This window comes from Aplidium turbinatum, chromosome 3 (genome assembly GCF_918807975.1).
Source record: "Aplidium turbinatum chromosome 3, kaAplTurb1.1, whole genome shotgun sequence".
Lineage (NCBI taxonomy): Eukaryota > Metazoa > Chordata > Ascidiacea > Aplousobranchia > Polyclinidae > Aplidium > Aplidium turbinatum.
Genome location: NC_137474.1, coordinates 24,543,491 through 24,571,350, shown reverse-complemented (window position 1 = coordinate 24,571,350; position 27,860 = coordinate 24,543,491). Strand labels below are relative to the sequence as shown.

Genomic DNA, 27,860 nt, shown 5'->3' with positions numbered 1-27,860 from the left:
ATCATCCGGCCAATGTTTGCAACAAATCGCTGTGTGTTTCGTTACTACTAAATTTGAACGCGGTATCATGGCTATCCATTTCTTTCTGTCTTCCTCATCCTGTGGTAACTTATATATGGACACAACAATCCCAGTAGACTTATAATTTGAATTGCAGTTTGGTACGCAACACTTTAAAGGCATTTTTTAAAACAGAGGAATTATCTTTCATGCAAATTAATCAGATTAGTAAATCTAAATAATATCAAAACATGCATGTTAACTACTTAGTACTGACATGCAGATAATGAATTCTCAAGATGTATGTATTGCAAAAATCAAAACATCTCGAGAAATAAATCAAAGCATAACAAATAAAGATCCCCCATCATGCATGTATTAAATAAAGATGCTACAAAACTAAACAGTTGTTGAAACTGGGCAGTCAATCTACTAAAAATTGTTGTACTACCAGTATAGCCTATTGAAAGTTAGTATTTAAGTTAGTTAAGATTTGTTAGTTATCTATACAGCAGTGGTTCCCAACCTTTTGGTTGTCACGGACCCCTTTAGACAAATTAATAATTCTGCGGACCCCTACCTAAATTTTGCCTGAAACTCAATTAACGTATTATACTATTGACTATTGTAATAATTATGCTACTCAACTACTGTACTGTGTCATATTGCATTGTCGCTATGACTCCTGCACCAAATATCAGATTAACAGTTGCTCAAATAAGAAAATGAATGAATTGTTCAAGAAATGTCAGCGGTATTTGAATATTAAGGTGATCCGAAGTGCCATGCCGAAACTTTTTCAACGTAAGCAAATTTAAAGAGAGGTCTGTTGTTGCCTTTCCTGAACTAAACGACTGAACTGTGGTTGAGTTTTTGACAATGCAACACGCATGTCATCTTCAACGTCCAGGCGATTTCGATGTTTAGTTTTTATTGTAACAAGAGCTGAGAATCCTCCCTTGCAAAGGTAAGTGGTTATGAATGGTAACAAAACAATAATCGCTTGCTTTGCCAAGAATGGGTAGGTTTGCAGTTGTGAGCACCAAAATTCTTCCACAGTTTTTGAATGAAATTTAATGCGTAATAACTCTTTTGATCTCAAATCATGAGAATGTAATCGACGTGCCTTGTGGTAAATGTAGTTTAAGGTCAATGTAGGCTACACACTGTAGGCAGCAGCATAAATTTAGTTTAATAGATAGGCTACCGGTACTGTGGCGGTACAGTTTATTCTCGCGGGCTTTAGCTTGACACATTTGCATTTAAAGAGAGAAATAAAAGTAAAAAGATCGCTTTTCGTTTTTTTTCTCCAAAATTTATCTAGGTAATCACGAACCCCCAAATGCTTTCTCACAGACCCCCAAGGGGTCCGCAAACCCCAGGTTGGGAACCACTGCTATACAGTAAGTAATCCACACAAATTAATAACATTACATTCTACAAAGATTAGCTTTGGTACTGGTATTTAAGAAAATAAATGTAATATCAGTGAAGTAATTTTTTGTGAATATTGATATCTTATGTTATCTATAACAAAATGGTGAGTGGACAGAAGACATGTTGCTGGCAAGCAAAAAAATACATAAAGATTTGTAATATAAAGTACAGGTAAACATTTAGTATCAACATTCAAAATTGACTGAAGCTGTTAAACTAACTTACCAGTAGTGAGTAACATTGCATACAACTGAACATATATAAATGGAGATTTATTAAATAGGCCTACTCTATTTGCTAACTTTAATAAACCTGGAAGAAATACAATTTTCTGCCTACTTTACCCACAACATGCTTCAAGGAAACTAGGCAGAAACTTAAAGGAAACATAGATTGGTAATGGCAGTTTGTTGTGAATTTTCTGTGTAACCAATGACTTCATGAACAGATAAAAAGCTCCTTGAAACGAAAACATTGTAGCTTATACCTAATTTTGTTAAACTAAGCTGCATAACTGTAACTGCTTCAGCTTTTCATAAAGTTTGTAAGTTGTAACTAAACTTCTACTTTCTGGCAAAGATGCATAGTTAGTGAACAAGTTAAGGAAAATATAAAAAATAAGTTCAGTAAAACTAGAACCTTAGCATAAAGAATAGACCATAGATGAAACATCTTCCTCCCAACTGATTAAGTTTAGAATAGGCCGTCAGTCAGTTTGAAGTACGCGCCATGACGTGGCCTCTATTAGAGGGCGCCATGGTTTCAACATACAGCATGATCATTGATCAAATGGCTGTACTTTTTAAAAACCTTCCAGGTAAATATTTCTATGAAAAATCTGACGTTTGTTGTTGGGAAAATTATTTTTCGTTTGAAAGTAGGCTATTTCTATCGTGGGAGAATAGGCTTTGAATGTGGGAGAATGGACTTTGACCTGGAGTAGATTTTACATGTATTCACAATTTCGCATGCTAATAATACCAAAATGTTCATGCACTTCAGTCTTCACTGTTCACTGCACAAAAGAGCAAAAAGCCTGTGAAAAATTTGAAATACATTTTAGGTGGATATGGTTATATTTACCTTAAATGTATTTTAACTTTTTCGTTTGTAACCAGGCCTAGGCTATATATCTAATCTCATAAAAAAATATGTTTAAAGTTATGCGTTTGTAAGAATGATGTGTACTGATGAAGTCATTGTTGTATAACTGTGCAGTACCCTTGGGTCAATTTAATGTGGTAGCCTACTCTCTATTTCCCAAATACAGAATATTTGTATTTTGGTTCGTTTTTGTACATACGCTAGTCAGTAGTCAGTCATGCTCACAAATGAAAATGACTACTTTAGCGTGTTTTATGATAAAATCAAGACTCAAAAAATCTGTTTATGGCTATTTTGCAACATTTTAAATGGATTTTAATACAGTAGCAAAAAAGTTAAACTTTAAACGCCATGAACTAAAAAACATGTCCATGCAATGCAAGGCAATTTTACACAAACAATAATTTTCAAGGTAGAAAGAGTATTGGACGAAAATTTAAAAAAAAATTACCAGCGGTCTTAGAATATATTGTTGTATCTAAAATCAGGGTTGAAGTTGAAATTAAAATTAACCCTCTCTCTGAAGGAGCTGATTCACCCATAGGACTATGATGAACAATAAAAGTCTCAACGCTTTCATTTTCGTATGTTAGTATTAAAAAAATCGCTTAAACACCATGTTAATTTAAATTAAAGTGTTTTTGCGATATTTTTGTATATGCTAAGTAATAATGTGTATTATCGGGTTAAATCGCAGTTTATTTAAAACCTGTGTTTCTGTTTTTCAAATACTCGAAACCAAATTTTGGAATTTTGTTCCAAATTGGAAACACTACTTAAATAATGTGTAAAAATACCTAAAATGTTAATGTGCAAATATTTTTAAAACGTGATAGAGAAAAAATAAGCACAAATTCGGAAGTAGCGCTGAAAATTCGTTTTTTACTTGTATCTCAGATTAAAAAATTTAGTTTAAATTTGTTGACCAATGTAATTAATTAGGGGTACACGTCTTTTAGGTGCAGACAGTTAAGTGCCTGCCAAATAGGTGCGCGTATTGCGGGCCCTGTCATTTAGGTGCTATTTGGTGTATCAAATTACATTCATAATCATTTATCAGAAATGCTTGATTATATGTGACAGTTCTCCCTGCTTTGTTACAAAGTGAATTTCAGTTTGGTAATCTAATCTTATGCAATATAACTTGCTCGTTATGATTAGCAAAACGTTTTTTTAATTCGTTTTGGTTTCCATTCAAAAAGCATTTCGCATGCCCCCCCCTTGAGAAAATCCTGCATACGCCACTGTCTGCAATATGGAGCTGCTTACAAGATACAACTGCATATCTACTTTGGAAACATACCCCTCTTCATTCTGCATAATTTAAAAAAAAAATTATCTGAATTGGCCAATGGGAAGCGGAAATATGGGCAGTTTTGTAATCTCCCTTAGCGCAATACTGCCTCTAGTGGCCAAAACATAACAACAATTATCTCCTTAAATGTTCATCCGATTGAAGCAAAACTGGTGTCTAACCCCCCATTTTCAAGGGTGGTGAGTTCATTTTTGCTGCTAGTTTTAAAGATTCTAGCCACTACGTGGCAGAAAACCTGCTTTTCATAAGTTTAAGCTAACGTAACCGCTTGGACTTGACTTCAAATATGCAAAGTTTCAACAAATGCAACTCGTTGAGATGTATATCATTGAAAACAAACAAAGAAAGAACAGTGCAACATCTATTGTAATTGTGATAGATATTGTACAGCAATGACCTTACTCGAATTTCACATCATGAAGATCACACAGGTAATGAAACAGTAAACTCGCAATTAGATTGTCAGATACCATGACGCTGAATCTATTTTCCTATTTCTTTGGTTTGGTTTTTTTTTTCGGGAATTCTCTACTACTTGTAAAATGTTTTGGTATTGTTCTTCCTTGAGAGCAGTCCCATGAAAATCCAGGACCAGTTTGACTCCTCGCTCTGCTGTGTCATTAACCACACTGATGTTATGCACAATTGTTTTTGCAATTTTGTAAGTCTCATTGTCATCCCAGCTTTCGATAGGTTCACTTAAAAATGCTGAGTCAATTTTCAAGATTTTAAAAAATGACCAAGAGTCTTCTCCAATCTAGTCCTGGAGATCCCTGGATGTGTCTGCTGGGAGTTCAGGGAAACAAGGTTTTCCAAATCCAGAGCCAAACCTTTTTGTGCACACACCGTCATTTTTAACTAAGATCATTTTTTGTGCCATCAGTTCTTTGATTGAAGTTTTCACACTCTGACTGAAAAAAGCCAACGGTACAAGCTCTTCTGTCAGATACCACATATGTTTTCCAAAACTTTTCAGAGCTACACCGGCAATGACACCATCCATTGTTTGATAATTAAGGAAGGAGTGAATGAACAATTGGTCATATTTTGGAGCAGTTGATCTTCAGGAGCAGTTAGCCACCACAGGATATAACAAAATACAACAAATTTCACAAAGCGGCAAAGTTTCAACCAGGGATATCTATAACTACGGGATTGGAAACTATGTGGAACTCAAAACCATTTTATACACCAGTAGGGTCACTTTTCTTTGGACGCTGCTTTGATAAATAATCACATAAATTGATCACCTCAAAGGGCAGCAAGTAGTAGGTTAACGAACAACCAAAAGTGTAACAATCAATTCACCTGCTGTAAATTGTAAGGACTACGCTTGCCTGGTTTGTTCATTTGTTTGTATTCCATTAGTGCAGTCATGATGTATTTTGTTTGGTGCTTAAAAAATTTCCAGAATGGCTATTGGTTTAAGTTCTGATGACATCGTAAACGAATTGGTTTCGTACTGGATTGGTCTGTGAACAAGTTAATGATACAACAGCATATTTCACTGATTGTTGAACACTCCTCATTTACTTCTGATCCGATTTGCAGTAACCAAAATGCTAAAGAACAACAGTAGGCGGTTTTTGGACTCGTTGCATTCTTTCATTTTTTGGATTCATCGTTTTTTTTCTAGCAGCGTAAATGTACTTTTACAATCAATTAAGTTTTAATGTGAGTGTACATTTTGTATTATTATTGTAAAATCGAATTTTGTATATCTTTTAGTCAGTATTTTATTTTGTTAATCTTTCTGTAATCGTAGTAATGTGATGACCCTACTGATGTATAGCACTGGATAGAGTTTCCAATCCCGTAGTTATAGATATCCCTGGTTTCAACAATTTTCTTCTGCTGCTTCTGCTGTGTTGCATGCAGTCATCGATACAGCAGATGGTGATATGTCAAAAGTAAACTTAAGTTACACTACCACTGAGAGATATCGGGTTGAAGCAGTTCAAACAATCTCTGAAAGGATTGCAGAAAACTGGAAACCTCCATCAGTTGCCAACATCCATTGGGATTGTAAGCTTATGGATACATTAGAAGGGAATGAGAAAGTAGAAAGACTGTCAATCCTTTTGTCAGGGGTTGGAGGTACGAAGTTGCCAGTTGTACCAGCTATCCCACACAAATCTTCTGATCCCGTAGGTGAGCTCATTGCCAAAGCATCCAATGAGCTCATAAAGGTATGGGACTGTAAAAGCAGCTTGTCTGGAATGGTGTTTGACACCACTAGTTCTAACACTGGAGCTAAAACAGCTGCATGTGTGGCTTTGCAAAAGATTATTTCAAAACCTTTGCTTTGGTTTGCGTGTCGTCACCATATTGGTGAGATTGTGTTGACCCATGTTTGGGATACTTTACAAATTGAACCATCAAGGAGTCCTGAAATTACAATTTTCCAAGGGTTTAAGAAATGTTTCTCTGCCATTCCAGTAGCAGACAAAAACTTTAACTTCTTTGATATTTCACATAAGTTAGCTGAAAAAAGTGAAGAAATTGTTAAAATATGTAACAGACTTCTTGAACAGTTGAACACCCATTTCGCAGAGGAGACTACGGACTACGGAGTTGGTTCTATTAACTCTTCTTTACCTTGCTGATGATAACACAAAAAACTTTCAAATCATTTAACAGATCTGGTGCTTTGCACAAAGCGCGGTGGATGTCTAAGCTCTTATACGCTATAAAGCTGGACTTATTGGGGTCCAAAATATGTGATAATATGAGAGGTAAGTGACCTTCAACATTAAGAAATTGTGCATTTGTGCTTCTAGGTCATATTCACCATGCTGAAGAGATCCGAAAGGTCGAAACAGCACTGTCCAGTGTCCACGGTTAATTAAGAAATTGTTTAATTAGATAAACATCACCAAACGAACATTAAATCAGCACAGACAAGAAAGTGTAACAACATTACCCTTTATGCAAAATTATCTGTGTATTAGACTAACATTTGATACCGTACTGCAAGCATATTCTTATGAATAAATGATGTTATTGTTCAGGAAAAATCTTTGGAAGAGGTGATTGTTGAAACTTCGCCGCTTTGTGAAATTTGTTGTATTTTGTTATATCAGGTCGTGGCTAACTGCTCCTGAACCATCAACTGCTCCAAAAAATGACCAACTGTTCATTCACTCCTTCCTTAATTATCAAACAATTGATGGTGTCATTGCCGGTGTAGCTCTGAAAAGTTTTGGAAAACATATGTGGTATCTGACAGAAGAGCTTGTACCGTTGGCTTTTTTCAGTCAGAGTGTGAAAACTTCAATCAAAGAACTGATGGCACAAAAAATGATCTTAGTTAAAAATGACGGTGTGTGCACAAAAAGGTTTGGCTCTGGATTTGGAAAACCTTGTTTCCCTGAACTCCCAGCAGACACATCCAGGGATCTCCAGGACTAGATTGGAGAAGATTCTTGGTCATTTTTTAAAATCTTGAAAATTGACTCAGCATTTTTAAGTGAACCTATCGAAAGCTGGGATGACAATGAGACTTACAAAATTGCAAAAACAATTGTGAATAACATCAGTGTGGTTAATGACACAGCAGAGCGAGGAGTCAAACTGGTCCTGGATTTTCATGGGACTGCTCTCAAGGAAGAACAATACCAAAACATTTTACAAGTAGTAGAGAATTCCCGAAAAAAAAAACCAAACCAAAGAAATAGGAAAATAGATTCAGCGTCATGGTATCTGACAATCTAATTGCGAGTTTACTGTTTCATTACCTGTGTGATCTTCATGATGTGAAATTCGAGTAAGGTCATTGCTGTACAATATCTATCACAATTACAATAGATGTTGCACTGTTCTTTCTTTGTTTGTTTTCAATGATATACATCTCAATGAGTTGCATTTGTTGAAACTTTGCATATTTGAAGTCAAGTCCAAGCGGTTACGTTAGCTTAAACTTATGAAAAGCAGGTTTTCTGCCACGTAGTGGCTAGAATCTTTAAAACTAGCAGCAAAAATGAACTCACCACCCTTGAAAATGGGGGGTTAGACACCAGTTTTGCTTCAATCGGATGAACATTTAAGGAGATAATTGTTGTTATGTTTTGGCCACTAGAGGCAGTGTTGTGCTAAGGGAGCGTACAAAACTGCCCATATTTCTGCTTCCCATTAGCCAATTCAGATAATTTTTTTTTTAATTATGCAGAATGAAGAGGGGTATGTTTCCAAAGTAAATATGCAGTTGTATCTTGTAAGCAGCTCCATCTAATGGCGATAATGTGAAGAAAATGCCGTTAGTCCACTTAGAAAATGGCCGGGTTGGGCGGTTAAACTTTGTCCAATCAAAATGAAACTTTGCAAAAGTTGTTTTCTAAGATAACCTCATAAGCAAAAAAAAGTTCAGGCTTTTTGCTAAAGGTCGGGGCCAAATGGTGCACCCTTAGTCGGATATAGCGATATTGGCAGGTATCATCTCGGAAAATGCTTAATATAACAAAAACGGTCAGGCTAGTGCAAGTAAGAGGTTTATTTTTGAAATGTACACAAAATTTCAGTCTAGAAACACTTGTCAAACCTTACTGACCCAGACAGTCAAATAAATCGACCTGGCTCTCGCTCTATTTAACAAACTGCTTTCGAAGACAAGAGAAATTTCAGTTTCTTCAAGAGATGACTGAGCAACAAAAAAACTTTCCAGACAGTCAAAAGAATACCGTTGTGGGCCAGATTGAAAAACAATAATGTGCATAAACTTTGTGATAATGACTGAACACGTATCTACATTACAAAATAAATTATTGCATTCATTGAATCTTTGTAAATATTTGATGACTTAACCAGTGTTTTTGATATTTGTCAAGTAATATTGATGCAACAAAAATGCGAATTCTTTGTTGTTTGTTTTGTGCATGTTAATTTGTCAGGCTGTATTCTAGCTTTATATAGTTTTTTTAGCATGCATTTGTGTTTTTGGTGTTGTTCTTCTTTTGTGGAATATTGTGAATCAGTAAATCCACCATTTCAATGGCATAATAATAAATATGTTATTTTTTCATAAATTTCATCTGGATGTGCCACCACTAATTCTTTAGGTAGGACAAAATTTTTTTAAGTATCATATTATTGCTTTACTCATCACACTTTTAGGGGGTGAGAGTTAAAAATTTCAAAAAAATTTTTTCATTGATTTTGAATCACCCTAGTGCGCATTTATTTTGCAGGCACCTAACTGTCTGCACCTAAAAGATGTGCTCCATTAATTAGTGACACCTTTGATGTGATAAGAATGGCAAACTTAAGGCCGTGGTAAAACTAAGGGATATCATTTTGCTATGCTAGCACTGCAAGGCGTATCTCTATACGACACAACCTCAACATCAGATACAAGAAATAACCAAGTCTCCCATCATTCATATCTTGCAATATTCGAGTCTTGCTTCATTTGTGTCTTGCAGTGTAGTGAATAGGGTTTGTGGCATTTGGACAATGACACGAGGAATTGCTGCAATAAATGTTAAATTGGAATCATCACACCAAGTTTATTAATTTGTATTTGTGCAGTGACGCCACATACTCGATGTCGATTACGTCTGCTGAAACAGGAGCGGATCAAGGATTACCTTCTCATGGAAGAAGAGTTCATCAGGAATCAAGAGCGATTGAAGCCGCAAGAAGAGAAGCAAGAGGTTAGAAGATCAGTTCTCCAATGGGTGTAGTGAGTGTGCGCAATGCCACGTTAGTTTGATGTGACATGTTGACTACTGATGGAGCAACACCGGATAGTGGATAGACGGGAAGTGTATGCCTGTATGGGCTCAATCCACTTCAACTCGATATATTAAGTATAGATGAAGACTTAACATAATGCTGTTTCAGGAAGAAAGAACCAAAGTCGATGATCTTCGAGGTTCTCCTATTTCAGTAGGCACATTAGAGGAGATTATTGATGAGAACCACGCCATTGTGTCCACATCAGTGGGATCAGAACATTACGTTAGCATCTTATCATTTGTTGATAAGGACCTTCTGGAGCCTGGATGTACTGTGTTAATGAACCACAAGGTAATGACATCATAGACTGCAGCATTGCAGCAATTCCCAAAGTGGGTTTCATAAGCAATTTAATGAGTTCCATCAGCTACCGTACTACCTCACTTTAAGAAGATTTTCCAGTTATAATTGCCAATGGCATTAAAGGATATCTCATCATCTTTATTGTTCAGTGCGAAGCTTTAATGACGAAAATTTAGATGCAAGATTGCATCTAAAATTTCACTTGACATTTCTAATGTATTGAGCGTTCTTCGTCAACCTAAATAACCTTACAATGTTATGCGGACAAAAACGTTTGGGAAACACTGGCATAGAAATTTCCCTAGTTGTGTGGTGACGTCAATGTAGCCGGCAAGCTTCATTCACATGTCATCACAGGTTCATGCTGTCGTTGGCTTCCTTGGAGATGATGTTGATCCTTTAGTTACTGTGATGAAGTTGGAGAAAGCCCCACAAGAATCTTATGCTGATATTGGAGGGCTGGATACACAAATCACTGAAATCAAGGTGAGTGCACCACTGCACCTATTGTGGCCTACTGCTTGGTCTGGACAAAACTGGTTTATATGATGGGGTTACATTCAGTGATATACTTTCTTTGCAATTCGGGAAACTATAGTGATACAATACAGTTCTGTTATTTGTAGAGTTGACCAAATGCACTTGGTTAACTCAGTGATTGATATCACTTCCTTCGGAAACTACAAACCTTGCTAGGTTTTTCGTCTCTATAGATTTTACCGGGTCTGCTACTATTCGGTGAGTCCGATTCGGTGAGTCTGATTCGGTGAGTTCCTAACCTCTAACCCCTAACCCTAACTCCAAACCCCTAACCCTAAAACGGCAATGATAACTAGGCTACGCTACCTGATAATTTATAAAAAAAATTAAAAAAATCCCCCGTTAAGGGATCGGACTCACCGAATCGGACTCACCGAAACGGGCCATTCCGGATTTTACCACATAACGAATGAAGTGCCACTGGCTTGCGATGCACCATTGCACCTGGTGCAGGAGTGTCTAAACTTTTCCCCAGGCGAGCCAAATTTGATAATGTGGAAGAGCCCGCACCCAACAATATCTGACAATCTTGTTTGGTTCAAAGAAAAGTGCAATAAAACAATAAAAACTATTAATACTACAAAAAGTGCTCAATGCTATGCAAAAAAGCAAAGCAGAGCGAATGAAATCAACCATAGTTATTAAAATACTATCTGAATCCTTAACAGCCTTTTTCACCTTTAACGGATTATCAGAAGGGTCTGAAAAACATGCAAATAATTTAATTCGGTAATTCTTGAAGAGATATTAAATATAGTAACTGTAATTTAATCTGCAAAAAAACTTTTAATTACCTGTAATTCCTAAAAAGATATTAAATATTATAACCATAATCCAATCTGCAAAAAAAAACTCAGAATTACAAAGGGCTACTTCCATCCGTTACCACAAAGCCTCAATTAGAATGTTCAGCTTAAAACCAAGCAAATTGATGCCAACACCTGTGACATCACAATGAAGCAAAATGCCATAAGGATAAAGTAACCTGTAGTAACCTGAACAAATTGAATAAAATTTTAAAAACCTGTAAAAACCAAATGAAATTTAGTTTGAAATTTATAACCTGTAAAAATCAAATGAAATTTATTTTTAAATTTAGAACCTGTGAAAATTAAAAGGAAGTTATTTTATTTTGAAGTACTTGAGTTTAAATTTGTTTCTATGACGACATTTACCCACCATTTCCGAACACTTGTTCAGAAGGTGGTTACTATCAGCCTTCAGAATGGCCAGCTTTTCAGCTAAACATAGGCCACAATTATTACGACCACCTCCACTATAAGGCCGAGCCCAGCAATGGATGGACCATGTTATTTTAGGATCAACACCCCTGTCCTTAAGGTCCCAAACTGCCTTAGATAGTTCCGTGCTGTTTCGTTTAAATCTATCCAAAAAGGAACATTTATGGTTGGAAAAACGTTTTTTAAAAGCAGTTTCACAACAACCAATGTAATTAAGAACCTTAGGGCCGTTGTCAATGGTGGCTTTGTAAACAACGGCCTTCTGCAAGCATTGCCCATTCAAATGACAATCTGGCTTCACCCTACAATTGCAACCAGGCTAAGATGGTTCATAATTATCAGCCTGCAATTTTGACTTATTGTGGGAGGATATGATGCTTGCAACATTCGGAGTACAACTGTAGCTCAGCTTAATAGCATTACGGTTGAATATTTTATGCAATCTATGATGGGGTGGAAAGTGGATAGAAATGAGTTTGAAAAATTCCTTACCAATGTTGCTATCAACCTGCAAGCTGAAAGGAGGATTAAACCATAAAATTTTTCGACTCCGTTTCTTAGATGTTCGCAAGTTATTAGCAGGGTTGTAGCAAACTCTCTCCATTTAACAAAATTGATAGCAACATTTGATTCAAAGCTTACTTTTCTCCAGTGAGTATGTATTACATTCCCACCTATATTTTTTGTTTCTATTGATTAATCGAGCCTCTGCTCCACATTTTTATTTGAAACTCGTCTGCCACGAGAGCCAAATTACTCTTAAATAGTTGACTCTCTTCCTCGTGGTAGACCCCAATTTTATCCGCTTTGCCTACTGGCAGACCGGGTATAAGAGTCAAGTACCTGCGCCGAGGTCGTGGAGTGGGCGCCGCCCTGCGGTCAATTACTGCCGGTTCCAGCATCCACACGCGACGGGTCGCCCGGCCCGTCGCAGGCCATCTTTCTGGGCTATACAGAAAGAGCCTGTCTCCCTGGCCCGCCCCGCCATTCTAAATTTGCGGACGGGTCATGTAACGTTTTCGATCCACACTCTCCCTCCACAGGTACCTCGACTCCCCAGCCTGGCCCCCACAACCTAAGCTGGTGGACTTACCCCTCCGGGTGCATCGTCACCCCTAAATCATGCCGCTCCCCGCCGCCGCGGGGTGTGACAGGCCGGTTTTCGAAAAGTCTTCGACCTGGCTATGTTTGTTTGTGCTCTCTCGCCGTGTCAATTCTTTGTACCCGTGCGCTGTTGATGCGAATAAAACAGTTTAACACCGGTGTGCACTGTTTGCAGTTATATATAAATCAAATATAGTTATTACTATCTGAAGCCTTTACAAATTGTTTCACCTAACGGATCATCAGATGGTCTGAAAAACATGCAAAAAGTAATGAATCGATAATTCCTAAAAAGATATTAAATATTACAACTGTAATTTAATCTGCAAAAAAAACCTTTAAACCTGTACTTCCTGAAAAGATATTAAATATTATAACCGGCCAAATACAAAAAGGTGAATCCTGCTATCAGTGACACCATCAATACTGAGGCTAAAAAGATTGCCAAGGCGTTAAAGGTTGATGATCGGGTTGAAAAAGTATCAAGCAACCCAGCGTTTATTACGCTAAAAGATCATAAACCTAACTTTACATCGAACCCTAAATGCAGGTTGATTAACCCTTCTAAGTCCCAGGTTGGCCGTATAAGTAAACAATACTTGGACTCTATTAATGTAACCATCTGTGATGCATCACGACTGAATCAATGGAAAAACACAGACTCTGTGTTATCCTGGTTTAAGGCTATTCCATCTAAACGTCAATGCACCTTTTTGAAATTTGACATTGTTGATTTTTACCCATCCATTACGGAGGAACTTTTGTGTAAAGCAATTGAGTTTGCCAAACCATTTATGGATTTGGATGATTGTATCATACAAACAATTTTCCATGCTAGGAAATCATTGCTTTTTGATGGTGGTGAAACTTGGGCTAAGAAAGATGGTTTGTTCGATGTTACAATGGGCTCATTTGATGGTGCTGAGATTTGTGAGTTGGTCGGCTTGTTTCTTTTGAACAAACTTTCTGCTATTGTTGACAGAGACATGCTTGGGTTATATCGTGATGATGGTCTGGCTATTTTGCGTAATTTATCTGGCCCTAAAATTGATCGTTTGAGAAAAAATGTCATTCAATCATTTAAACAACATGGCTTAAATATTACTGTGGATACTGGCCTAATTGAAACTGACTTTCTTGACGTCACTTTGAATTTGCTATCTGGTAAATTCTGGCCTTATAGAAAACCCAATAATGATCCAATTTACATCCATGCCCAGTCCAATCACCCACCCAACATTAAGAGACAAATCCCGACTATGATTGCAAAGCGATTGTCCGCCACATCATTTGGCCAAAATGAATTTGATAAGACTGCATCTGTTTATAACGATGCCCTTTTGAAAAGTGGTTTTGCGGAGAGAGTTTGCTACAACCCTGCTAATAACTTACGAACATCTAGGAAAAAGAGTTGGAAAATTTTATGGTTTAACCCTCCTTTCAGCTTGCAGGTTGATAGCAATATTGGTAAGGAACTTTTCAAACTTGTTTTCATACACTTTCCACCCCATCATAGATTGCACAAAATAGTCAACCGTAATACTATTAAGCTGAGCTACAGTTGTACTCCGAATGTTGCAAGCATCATATCCTCCCACAATAAAGCAATATTGCAGGTTGATAATGAACCATCTCAGCCTGGTTGCAATTGTAGGGTGAGGCCAGATTGTCCTTTGAATGGGCAATGCTTGCAGAAGGCCGTTGTTTACAAAGCCACCATTGATAACAGCCCTAAGGTTCTTAATTATATTGGTTGTTGTGAAACTACTTTTAAAAAACGTTTTTCCAACCATAAATGTTCCTTCATGGATAGGTCTAAACGAAACAGCATCGAACTATCTAAGGCAGTTTAGGACCTTAAGGACAAGGGTGTTGATCCTAAAATAACATGGTCCATCCACAGCTGTGCTCGGCCTTATAGTGGAGGTGGTCGTAATAATTGTGGCCTATGTTTGGCTGAAAAGCTGGCCATTCTGAAGGCTGATAGTGGCCACCTTTTGAACAAGCGTTCGGAACTGGTGGGTAAATGTCGTCATAGAAACAAATTTAAACTCAAGTACTTCAAAATAAAATAACTTCCTTTTGATTTTTACAGGTTATAAATCTCATTGATCATTGCATTGATCATTGATCATGATCAGGTTCATCATCACAACTGCATTTTGCTTTTTGTCATAGATGTTGCCATCAAGTTGCTTGGTTTCCAGTTGGACAAATTAATTGAAACTTTGTAGTAATGGATGAAGGTAGCCCTTAGTAATTTTGAGGTTTTTTTCTGCAGATTGGATTACGGTTATAATATTTAATATCTTTTCAGGAAGTACAGGTTTAAACGTTTTTTTTTGCAGATTAAATTACAGTTGTAATATTTGATATCTTTTCAGGAAGTACAGGTTTAAAGGTTTTTTTTTGCAGATTAAATTACAGTTGTAATATTTAATATCTTTTCAGGAATTATCGATTCATTACTTTTTGCATGTTTTTCAGACCATCTGATGATCTGTTAGGTGAAACAATTTGTAAAGGCTTCAGATAGTAATAACTATATTTGATTTAATTCGCTCTGCTTTGTCTTTTTGCTTAGCATTTGAGCACTTTTTGCAGTATTAATAGTTTTCATTGTTTTTATATATATATTAGGGTGGCTCTTAAAATTGAGTTTTTGAATTTTGCATGGGACACCCTTTCAAATGGTGAGGTTGTCAGAAAAAATAACTCTTGCAAATTTTTTTTTAATTTGAAGTTGATTTAGAGGTGGCCCTCCCCCCCTAAAGTTCCGTGCCCTCCCTCGAAATACCAAATCTGCGTATCTCGAAAACCACTTGAGCTAGAGATACGGTTTTTGTTTTAAAAGATGCAAAAAACATGGTTTTCTATCTGCTTTCTGAACATTGAATGCATCTATCTTGAGTAGAAAAGCAGTTATTTAGAAAAAACGCATTTGACCAAATCTTGATTTTACAACCTTTTTTGTGACCACGAAACCGTCTATAAAATTTCGTTTTTTTTCTTAATTTTTGCACCTTAGAGGGAACACTGGTAACGATATTCATTTCAAAATGTAATTCTGGTCAGTACTGCAAGAAGCGATATTATCGACAATATTTTACATATTGCCTTGCGTATCGTGACAGGATGTCTGCGACCTACACAATCGGACAATTTCCCTGTCCTTGCAGGCAACCAACCAGCTGAGTTTTGTTGCGAAGAAGCCATCCTGTCTCTTTCTCGGCATTACGAACCCCAACCACTTGCTCCACTCAAGTCTCTACAAGTCTGTGAGCGAGCAATCGAGAATCCTCGCCAACTGAAATCGAGACACCCATTTGTATGTGACGCACAACTCCTGATGAAAACCGCTGAAAACCAATCCATCAGCGCGGCTACCTGGGAGGACAACAAATGGAGCTCAGAGAGGAAGAAGAACTCCTCAAGGCTCTAAAGTTTTATCTTCGACACCAGCCCCCATCCAACCAGAATGCATAATTTGCCAAGGAAGGCCTGGGTGTGGCACAACCGCCTGCGTACTGGGCTACTGGAGTCAGACTATTCCGCTCAAATATGCACAAATTGGGGATGGCTCCATCCGCAATCTGTGAGTGTGGCATAGAGGAACAAACCACTGACCACACCATCTGTAACTGCGCCAAATGGTGTGCGTGGTCTGCTTGAACTGGATGACGAATCAATGCAATTGCTACTCGACACCTGTTCAAGCATCTAAACCACATCGGCACTGCCCAAGGGTGGTAAAAGATAGAGCCCCTTGACCCCTGGAGTAACAAAGAAGGTTTAAACGAAGAAGAATCGACAATATTGTTCTTGTTGGAATTTGGATTCAACAGTTTCCTGTGTTCAGTAACAACTTGCAAAAGAAACTGAAGTTGGTACTCATCTTCAGTTGAGAGTTTGTTAAAATCCGGGATTAGACTGAGAGCAACTCCTCTCTCTGCTTTGTCATTGACTACTGAAAGTCCCTTCGCCATGTGTAAACCTTGAATAAATGCACCATCTTCAGTCCAATGAGCAGGATCCTTTGAAAGTCTAATTATTGCTTCATCTTCACCCAACAGCTGAAGCCATTTTGAATTAGAGGTGCAATACTGTTCTAGATCCTTATTGCTAAGAAACGCATCTACTTTGATGCTTCGTCTCCTTGGTGGACGTTCTGCTGTTTCATTTAACATGATTGCCACCATTAGCTTTTTACTTTCCACAGACAATCGAGAGTCAAACAAGGCTAGTTCAACCATTTCTTCAGACAGATACCATAAATGCAGACCAAGCTTTTGCATAAATCGCCTTCGCCATCCAACAAGTGCGATGCATAGCACCTGAAGCTTGAAAGCGGATTCCACGCTCAGGAGTTTCTCCAAGGAATATGACAAAAAACGGGCATTTTAGCTATGCATGAATGCATAAAAGTTTAGGAATACTTATTTCGTTTATTACTTTACCAGTTTTACAGGTTAGTTTATGAACTTTGTTTATTGGGGCCACAATACTTGTTTAGCACTGTTTTGTGCTAGAATACCGAAAACAGGTTTTTTCTAAATAACTGCTTTTCTACTCAAGATAGACGCAATCACTGTTCAGAAAGCACATAGGAAATCATGCTTTCTGCATCTTTTGACACAAAAACCGTATCTCTAGCTCAAGCAGTTTTTGAGATATGCAGATTTGGTATTTGGGAGGAGGGCGCAAAACTTTAGGGGGGGAGGGCCACCTCTAAATCAATTTCAAAGTCAAACATTTTTTGCAGGAGTTATTTTTTCTGACAACCTCACCTTTTCAAAGGGTGTCCCACACAAAATTCAAATTTTTTTCATTTTTTGCCAAATAAGAGCCACCCTAATATATATATAGTAATTTGTTGTGTTATTTATTATGATTTTCGCACAACAAAGCAATATGCAGGTTTAAGTATATAAGTTTATATAAGTTACATAATACATATCACGTAATGTAACTGAATTGAAATTCAGCAAAAAAATAAAGCCCGAATTAAAACGTTTATTTTTAACTATTCAATTACAATACTTACTCACACAAAACTGACATGTGTCTTGCGTCACTAGTTCAGGCCCTTAGGGGAATCTTTAGGCTAAACGTGTTACACGTTGTTTTTTTGCATATTTTTGCAGTTGATCAACCCAACTTTGATTTTAGTGGGTGCCGCAACTTTTTGGGTCACGTGATCACCCCCAAATCGGGGATTTCCCCAGAAATCACGTTTTAGCTCTTTTTACGTCATTTTTGTGCAATTACATATTTGATTTTTGTATATTTTAACTTAAAAAGCACATACAAATAAGTGAGACAAAATAAACACAAAATAATTTTACTGATGACGTCATTGTGACGTCATCACATTTTTTTTTTGCTTTTTTAACCTATTTTGGTCGTTTGCTGTTGGTTTTAGTTGGAGTACCGGTTACTAAAACCATTTCACAATTCCTAAAAGTAGTTTCGTCATGATTACATCTTTTATGACGTCATCATTACATTATTAAAACTAGACAACTTCAAATTCAGGAACCAAAGGTAAGTTTATTCCGAAAAAGGCGATCAAATACTCTCATTATAAGTTTTGCAAATGCTTAAAATTTTACAATTGCAAGCAATAACAATAATTCCAGTACAGTATGACGCAATAACGACGTCATCAAGGGAATAACCAGAAGAGCAGCTACCAGGGGTGAATTTCCCTTTTGGTCATGCCACTTTAAAATTTAAAATAATATGTAAGCCTAATTATGATCTACAAATCAAATTAATACACGACCCCAGATGATGCAATGTCAGAGTCTTAACACTGTTAATTCAAGATGAAAAAACTAGCGGTTTTCGATGTTAAATTTCTACCATACGTAATTTGATGTTAAAAAAATTCGTGTACGACAAGTTTTTTCAAGTTACAAGATAGAGTTTAGAAAGTCAAAAGCATTTCTTGAATGATCAGTGTGGATTGGAGATGCAACGTCAATGTGGATTGAAGATGAAACATCAGAGAGGATTGGATATTTTGTGGTCGAATTGCATGTTTCGTACTCGCATGAACAAAGACTTGTGCATTTTATGGATTTTTTCTTACAGGAACATCGAGAGCCACAAGTAGACTGACAAAACGGAACAAGCTGATTTGCATCATTATGCTTCCAACCCCAAGCTAAAGGAGAAGGTAGTTGCTGAACATTTACGAGGCTTGATTTCCGTATTTCAGCTTGATGTATCGCTCTGCGTGTATGTTGCATCAGAGCAGCTGACGTTGGTTGCAGCTTTTCAATAGTGCAACCATTGGTAAACATCATATAACGGCATTCGTCTACATCCGTGATAGTAGGACTATTGCCTAAAGAGCTATGACATACTTTTGTATGTCATTTATAGAACTAGGTGAGCTTGAGAAATTCAGAGAGTTAAATAAGCCACACATTGCGGTAAGATTAAGCTTCCAACAATCCCAAGCCTTTTTTTCCAAAGACGAAACAGTATCACAGATTGTGATAGTATAAAACAAAGGTAAAGAAGCGCAAATCATCGGAGATTGAGGTGAAGATGAAACAATATCATGGATTGGAATAAAGCGAGTTTTTTCTCCAACTCCAAATTCAACCCATAGTTTACAGATTTCTAACTTGTCAAAACACGAAATTGCAATAACTACCACATCAGTATCTACTGTTTTGACTATGGCATCGGATTTTTCATGTTTCACATGGAGAAACATACGGGTGTCTGCCTCTTCGTGATCACATGGGGAAACCTCAGACATGTCCAATGTTTGATTGTTAAGAGCTGTATCTAACGATGTTACAACAATCGTAAACAAGTTTGGATCGACTGGAGTTATCACAGCTTGTTGAACCAGTTGATATCACGTAGTTTTGTTGCTGTCATTTCCCAAAAACTCAGGCCAGTTGAGAGGAAGACGAGTATTACTTGTGACAGCCACGTAACACCCAGACCCTGTTTCTTGCAGAAGATAAGCCTCAAATAGGTACTGCCATCACAGAACATGCCAGCAGTGTGATGTCAGCTGATTATGAAGTAGTGAAAGAATCTGCCTCGAAAACCGATCACTACGTCCTTGATGGAGGGTTCTTGTTGCATCGAGTGCCATTGAAACTGGAGACAGTTATGGGTCTATTGCACAGTCGTATGCAGATTTTACCATTCGTCATTAGCGCTTAGCAACGGTGGTGGATATGGTGGTCCGTCCATCAAAGACAATACCCATCAAAGACGCGGCATGAACGTCCACCCGGTTGTTCACTTTACTGTAGACACCAAGTTCATTGGAAAGAAGGAGCAGTTCTTGCCTCGAGCTTCCAACAAGGAAGGATTAACTTCTGCTCAACTGAGGAATAGAAGCTGCAATGTGAGGAACGCTCCAGGTGATGCAGATGTTGACATCGTCAAGACGGCAGATGGACAGCCCTCATCGACATAGTACGACTTTAATTGGTGAAGACACGGACCTTTTAATATTGATACTACGCTATGCTGACACTGACCCAGACATTACAGCTACCGCAAAATGACTTGAGACCTCGATCATTTTCACACGTTTTTAATTGCAATAAGTATTAAACCATTGTGTATTGCATAAAAGGCAATTGTTTCACTCAAATCAATTATGATGTATAATACGTACACAATGGGCTATTAGCAAGACAATGTTACTGTAAAATTGCTTTGGGCATTTTATTAGAATAAAGTGGTGATGAGAATTCAGAGGAAGTTCAGCACCGCCTCCAAAAGGACTTGGATCTTCCGAGCCGTAAAGCTGTCAAAAAGCCTCTTATCAATGAGCGGATGAAAAAACAACGGCTAGCATTTGCCAAGAAATATGCCCATTGGACCACTGAGCAATGGAGAAAAGTAATGTTCTCTGATGAGAACAACTTCCAGGTCTTTAAGATGGAGTCTACTACGGTTCGGCGTCCAAGGTCATCTGATCGTTTTGATCCTCGATATACGGTTCCGACTGTTAACACCCACAGTCAGTCATGGTGTGGGGAAGTTTTTCTGGAGAGAAGGGAAGGGGAGGCCTGCACTTTCTTCCAAAAAACACAAAAATGAATGCTGATCTCTATATGCAAGTTTTGGAGGAGCATATGCTGAATTTCTTCCACATTCATGGCTCCGAGGTGTTCATGCATGATAGTGCACCCTGCCACAAATCTAAAAAAGTAACAACTTCCTTGAACACCAACAAATAAATGTTCTTGAATGGCCTGGCAACAGCCCGGATTTAAATCCCATCGAAAATTGCTGGCACAAAATGAAGAGAACAATGGCCGAAAAAAAAAACTCCTAACCTGGATACTCTTAAAGAAGAGCTGAAAAAAGTGTGGTGTCTGGAAATGACACCGGATTATTTTAGAAATTTAAGCGACTCTATGCCCAAACGCTTGCAAATGGTTATCAAAAACAAGGGCAATATGACAAAATATTAACAAAAGTGACTATTTTTAATAAAAGCGTTATTACAAATAAACCTGTGTTTTTCTTTAAAAATAAGGTAGGTCTCAAGTCATTTTGCGGTAGCTGTAAAGACCTCTACTTCCGCTCCGAAAAGGCTTACGCAACCAAGATACACGACATCAACAAACTTAAAGCAATCATCGGACCAGACATAATTATGCTCACAACTCCTCTTCATTCATGCATTCACCGGTTGTGATTCAACGTCAAGGATATTTGGTATCGGGAAGAAGACGCTTTCAAGAAACTAGTGAAAAGTCAACCAATAATCAAAGAATGTGCAAATTGCTTTATTCTCCCAAATCAGACAGACCACATCATCTTGGAAACAAAGCTATGACCGTTACGTTTGGCAACGATGGCAGTAGTAACCTAGAAACACAGCGATACAATACATTGGTCAAGAAAATTAAAACAGCCAAATCCTTTGTTCACCCTGAACTTTTGCCACCTACATCATCCTTTACCAAATTCCACTGCCTCAAAGTTTACTACCAGATTATGGTCAGGATGGGTAGGCTACTGACGATGGTATGGATGCTCTAGACTGGGGATGGAAAGTAGACAATAATCAGATGGTTCCAATCATGACGGACATGAAAGCTGCCCCGGACAACCTACTGAAAATGATCACTGCATTTGCGAATCGTGTTCACCTCACTGTAGTTGCTGGAGATATGTGCTACCATACCATGCTGGATGTGGACCATGCCAAACTGGTTCATGTGTCCATACAGCAATCACATAATTACAGACGATGACATCGAGAGTGACAGCGATGAGCATTAGTAATACTTGATCCATTTGGTTTCTTTACGCTGATTATGTCAAGAGTCTACATGACCACATCGTATGAGCTCTTTATGCCTGCTCAGTTAACACAAATAGGCTATACAGGGTCATCAGTATTTATCGTTACAACTTAAATTGGTTATATTTATGAAATGAAAGAAAATTTAGAATTTTGGCAAATGTATTATTGTGGAAAAAGCAATAGAGAATTAATCCACAAAATATTATTCAATACGTCCTCCATCTGCGTCAATAACTAGTTGAAGACGTTTAGGAAAAGCCTTGCATGTGTCACGAATTACTTTCTAAGGGACTTTGGCCCACTCCTTCTGCAGTTTCACCTTCAGAGCTTCCAAACTTTGATGGTGAGTGGCCGAGACCTTGCTCTCAAGGTATGACCAGATCCCAAAATCAAGGAGATTCAGATCGGGAGAAGATGGGGGTCATTCCTCTTTGAGAATGAAGTGCGGGACATTCTCGGAAAGCCACTCCTGAGTATTTTTAGCCCCATGTGATGGTGTAGAGTCCTGCTGAAAAGACCAGGGACGTTTTTTGAAGTGCTTGTGGGCCCAGGGCAACAATGCGCTAACGAGGATGTCATCTCAATAGTTTTGCTGGTTCAATTTCACCCCCTGGTCAACGAAAAAGAGGGGTCTTTTACCGGACTCTGTCACGGCTGCCCAGACCATCACTGAGGTGGCACATTGTTTCCTTGTTACCACTCGAGATGCTTCATCCCATCCCTCGACCAAACCCGATCGTTTTGGGTGTTAAAGTGATGTTCAACATCAAATTTCTTTTCATCACTGAAAACGAGATTTGGTAGCATGCCATCCTGAATGCAGGAAAGACGAATCTGGGATCTTTGGAGTTGTTTATCAACAACTTGAGCAGAAAGTTGTTGTTTCTTGACATGCTTGAATGGAGACATCTTCAGGTCCTTTCGGAGTAAAGTTGACATGGTCCCATACGACACTCTCGACTCTTTAGCCAGAACCTCGATGGATGAAATAGATTGTAACGCTAAATATTGATGACCCTGTATATAGAAATCCCTGTGATAGAAATTTACTGGGTTGTTTAATAAACAATACATTGTTATTGTACATTTTTAATTGTTTTGGCAGCCATCTTGGATTGCCATATTGAATTTATAGGCTATCAGATAATTTAACAATTCTGAGAATGGTCTCATTGACTTCACAAGGTATAAAAACCTAGATATAGACACCAAAACTACACGTTTTGGTCATATGATAACCTAGTTATGGTCAATTTACTGTTATTTTAATGGTTTGGCGGCCATCTTGGTTTGCCATATTGAATTTATAGGCTATCAGATAATTTAACAATTCTGAGAATGGTCTCATTGACTTCACAAGGTATAAAAACCTAGATATAGACACCAAAGCTACACGTTTTGGTCAAATGATAACCTAGTTATGGTCAATTTACTGTTATTTTAATGGTTTGGCGGCCATCTTGGTTTGCCATATTGAATTTATAGGCTATCAGATAATTCAACAATTCTGAGAATAGTCTCATTGACTTCACAGGGTATAAAAACCTAGATATAGACACCAAAACTACATGTTTTGGTCATATGATGACCTAGTTATGGTCAATTTACTATGTTATTTTAATGGTTTAGCGGCCATCTTGGATTGCCATATTGAATTTATAGGCTATCCGATAATTTAACAATTCTGAGAATGGTCTCATTGACTTCATAGGGTATAAAAACCTAGATATAGACACCAAAACTACACGTTTGGTCATATGATAACCTAGTTATGGTCAATTTACTGTTATTTTAATGGTTTGGCGGCCATCTTGGTTTGCCATATTGAATTTATAGGCTATCAGATAATTCAAAAATTCTGAGAATAGTCTCATTGACTTCACAGGGTATAAAAATTTAGATATAGACACCAAAACTACATGTTTTGGTCATATGATGACTGAGTTATGGTCAATTTACTGTTTTGTTCAATGGTTTGGTGGCCATCTTGGAAGCTATCTTGAAAATAACCACTTTCCGGAAGTTGGATTCCTTAACATTTTGAATATGTTAGTACTGACACTCAATACTAATCAAATCAGTTGAAAAACCATTGGTAACTTATTGTAACCAAAAAAGTAACACCAACAACAAACAAGCGACTACAATAAGAAAAAAACAAGCAAAAAATTAATACATGACGTCACAGTGACGTCATTAATAACATAATTTTGTGTGATTTTTATCTCGTGCATTTTGTAGTGGCAGTCAGTCCAAATGTAAAAAAATAACGTATCTAATTGCATAAAAATGCCGTGAAAAGAGCTCAAAATTGATTTGGGGGGAACCCCCGATTTGGGGGTGATCACGTGACCCAAAAAGTTGCGGCACTCACTAAAATTGAAGTTAGATTCATCAACTACAAAAAAATGCAAAAAAACAATGTGTAACACGTTTAGCCTAAAGATGCTCATTTTTGCCCCTAAGGGCCTGCACTACACAGTTTTTATCCAAACTTTTCAAATTTGTAAGCATAAACACTAAACTGCTAAAAATTTACGTTTTAATGTGGGAGGCTAAAATTTGTTGTAATTAACCTCTATTATAAGCTAATTCCTTTAAATAAACAGATGTAGATGAAAGATTTTAGAAATCTCCGAAAAAGGCTTTCTCCAAAAAAGAAGGTTGCAAAAATCTACTAAAATGCTATCCGTTGCCTCGAAATTAGTGTTTCTCACAATATCATGGTAACTTTTTGTGCAAAATTGTCACTAAGAAGTAAAAGTTGTGACTTTCCCTTGTCTTTAGTGTGGTGAAGATTGATTTCCATGCTGCCATCTGTATTTTCAATATAACACTTTGTGAGACGTATAGGCATTTCTCGTAGCAACTTAAAGGTTTTTTTTTTGCCGATCATTGTTTTTATATATATATATATATAGTAATTTGTTGTGTTATTTAATATGATTTTCGCACAACAAAGCAATATGCAAGTTTAAGTATATAAGTTTATATATCAATGCAATGCAAGGAATGTGGAAAGTGGGTACATGCAAGATGTGCTAATGTCAAGAGAGCCGCAACAAGATTGGCGAAGTGTTTTGTTTGTGGGAAATGCAGTAAAGGAAGGAATGAAGTGGAAGGCCATGATGATGAGTTCTGCCATGGCATCGAAACAGTGACAGACTTCTGTTATCTGGGTGAGCGGATAAATGGAAGTGGTGGATGTGAAGCAGCGGTGACAACAAGGGCAAGATTGGGCTGGGCAAAGTTCAGGGAATGTGGGGAAATGTTGTATGGCAGAAAATTTTCACTAAGGATGAAAGGAAAAGTATATCGGAGCTGTGTGCGGCCTGCAATGCTATATGGTAGTGAGACATGGGTATTGAGAGAGAGTGAACTGGCAATCCTGAGAAGAACGGAAAGGTCAATGGTGAGAGCAATGTGTGGGGTGAAAACGAGAAGGGAAAAAAGGACTGAAGAATTGTTGGATATGCTAGAGATGAGAGAGACCATAGACCAACTGGCAAGGGCAAATGGAGTAAGATGGTATGGACATGTGATAAGGAGGGAGGAAGGAAGTTTTCTTAGAAAGGCACTAGATCTAAAGGTGGATGGGAAGAGGAAACACGGTCGTCCAAGAAGAACGTGGAAACAACAAGTGAAGGATGAGTTTAAAAAAGTCGGACTGAAAGAGGAAGATGCAAGGGACAGGGTGAAATGGAGAAAAGGGATTAAGAAAATTGCTGCGTGGAAACAATCGGCCATCCCCACTAGTGGAGAACAAACCGACGATGGATTATGATGATGATGATGATGAACTTGCACGTATTTGTAATCTGCAGGTCGCTGCAGCAACCATGTGATATCGTGGGGGTTTCTTTCGAAACTTTCTGATATGAAGTAAATTAAATGAGCAATTTGTTAAAGCAGTGGTTCTCAACACGTTTTTAAGGCAACCCATTTAAAAAAAAATTACTTCGATAAAATCTTGCAACTCAAGCAAATTGCTGTAATATTTTAAAAGCCATACAAGATTGTGTTGCAAACAAACAGCACTACAAAAGCCGTAACTTTTTTCTGAAAATATAATGTTTGTCAAATCACTAGGGAGATAGCTGTGCTCACTTTGTGTCAGTTTTTGAAATCGAGGCCTTATTTTGCTTAGGCATAGCCGCATGTTGCCTTCAACTTCCAGCCGGTGTTGCTGTTTAGTTTTCAATGCACACATGGTGCCAAATCTAGTCTCACAAAGCCAAGTTGTTGCAAATAGAATGAGTTTTTGAAGCACTAATTTTGAAACTGTGGGATACACTTTGTACATGGAAGCCCAAAAGTGGATGTTTGCAGTATCTTTGGGGTATTTGTCTTTGAAGGACGCAAAAGAAATACAAATTGATGCTTCTGTCGCTATGTCCATATTGTTCTGCAACATGGATTGGAAGTTCAGGCAGATCTTTTCCAGCAAATAGATCATTTATCCAATCATTTTGGCTATTTGGGGTTAGAGATTCTCCATAGTAGTGCACAAACTTTTTGGCAAGTTGTTCCAGGTGTCCAATAGGGTGATGACTAAATTTTTTTTTGAGGAAATCGAAAACGCCTGCTATGGGAAACGATGAACTTTTTTATGTGTACCAAGAATGTGAAATTTTTTTTTGAAAATTTTTCAAAAACCTTCCCCACCAATTGATATTTCTGACTTCACTTGGGTACATTTTTCTCCTTTTTTACTCCTCATGCATTGTTTAAACTTGTTACAGACTCCTTACCATACTAAAAAGGTGGCCCACAGTATGGTGCAGATTTAAAAAAAAAAATGTCGAAAAAAGTCAAGGGGGTCCAGAGATTTTACCCTTTTTGTCATTATTTTTCGCAACAGCGCCTCTAGCGGAAAATTTTTAATTAGTGTAACTTCAAGAATTCTTAAGCGATTTCGACAAATTTTTTTGTCAGATGGTTTATTTTTGATACTGGGTGACTTGGTAGTTTGTTAGTTGTTGCATTTTTATCACTAGATGGCAGTAATTTGTTTTTTTTGTGTAAAACTTGCAAAATCCTCAAATCGACTGCATGATACCCAAATTTATCGTATATTTCCAAGTTCTTTTGCAATGTTTCAATATAATCAGTAAAAATTACTCTACTTATTTTCCTAATGTACTACACTACTACACATGACTCACAATCAGTTACTTAGTAATATGAATGGCAAATTGTATTATTGTGACAAAATCATTTAGATGCAGTACAGGTGCACAAAGTATTAATACACACAATACTTTGTCCTTAACAGCTTTACAATTTGTTGCATGCAACAAATTTCACACTCAAATATTTTTCTTTGGTGCACTTATGGAGTTCTTCTATCAGCTTAACAGCTCTTTCAGCAATCATATTCGAGCGAAGGATGTCGAGAACAGAGCAATCCTGGTTCCAATGTGTTTTCAAGCATTTCAGTGCACCGTTACACTTAACATAAAACATATTTGTTAAAGCCTAATTTACTGTTGGTATTGGTAGTCCGGTATAACCTTGAACTATTTCATAAACATTGTTTTGGCTATTCAAGAGTAGGCTACAAATTTGACGAGGATGATGCTTTTATGATATAAATAGTACCGGTACCACAAAGTTACTTCAAAATATCACGGTTCAATAAGGTTAAACACTAGTTTTACCTACTTTGATTCCTTCAACAGCCAATAACAATTTTGGGTATGCCTCCTCTGAGTATCTTTGGTTAGAAAACCATTGCTCTTGCCATCCATTAACAATAAAGTGACATGGGATTTCTAAT

The 27,860-nt window shown here is 37.5% G+C and overlaps 1 protein-coding gene across 1 annotated transcript in view; it reads left to right on the top strand.

Annotated features, from left to right (window-relative positions):
* Window positions 1–27,860, top strand: part of LOC145767326 (26S proteasome regulatory subunit 4) — a 73,997-nt gene that overhangs the window by 12,226 nt on the left and 33,911 nt on the right. Inside the window, exons 3-5 of the mRNA XM_082579127.1 lie at window positions 9,380–9,504; window positions 9,695–9,880; window positions 10,250–10,378. Of these exons, the coding sequence (XP_082435253.1) occupies window positions 9,380–9,504; window positions 9,695–9,880; window positions 10,250–10,378 (440 nt within the window). The remainder of the gene's footprint in view (window positions 1–9,379; window positions 9,505–9,694; window positions 9,881–10,249; window positions 10,379–27,860) is intronic.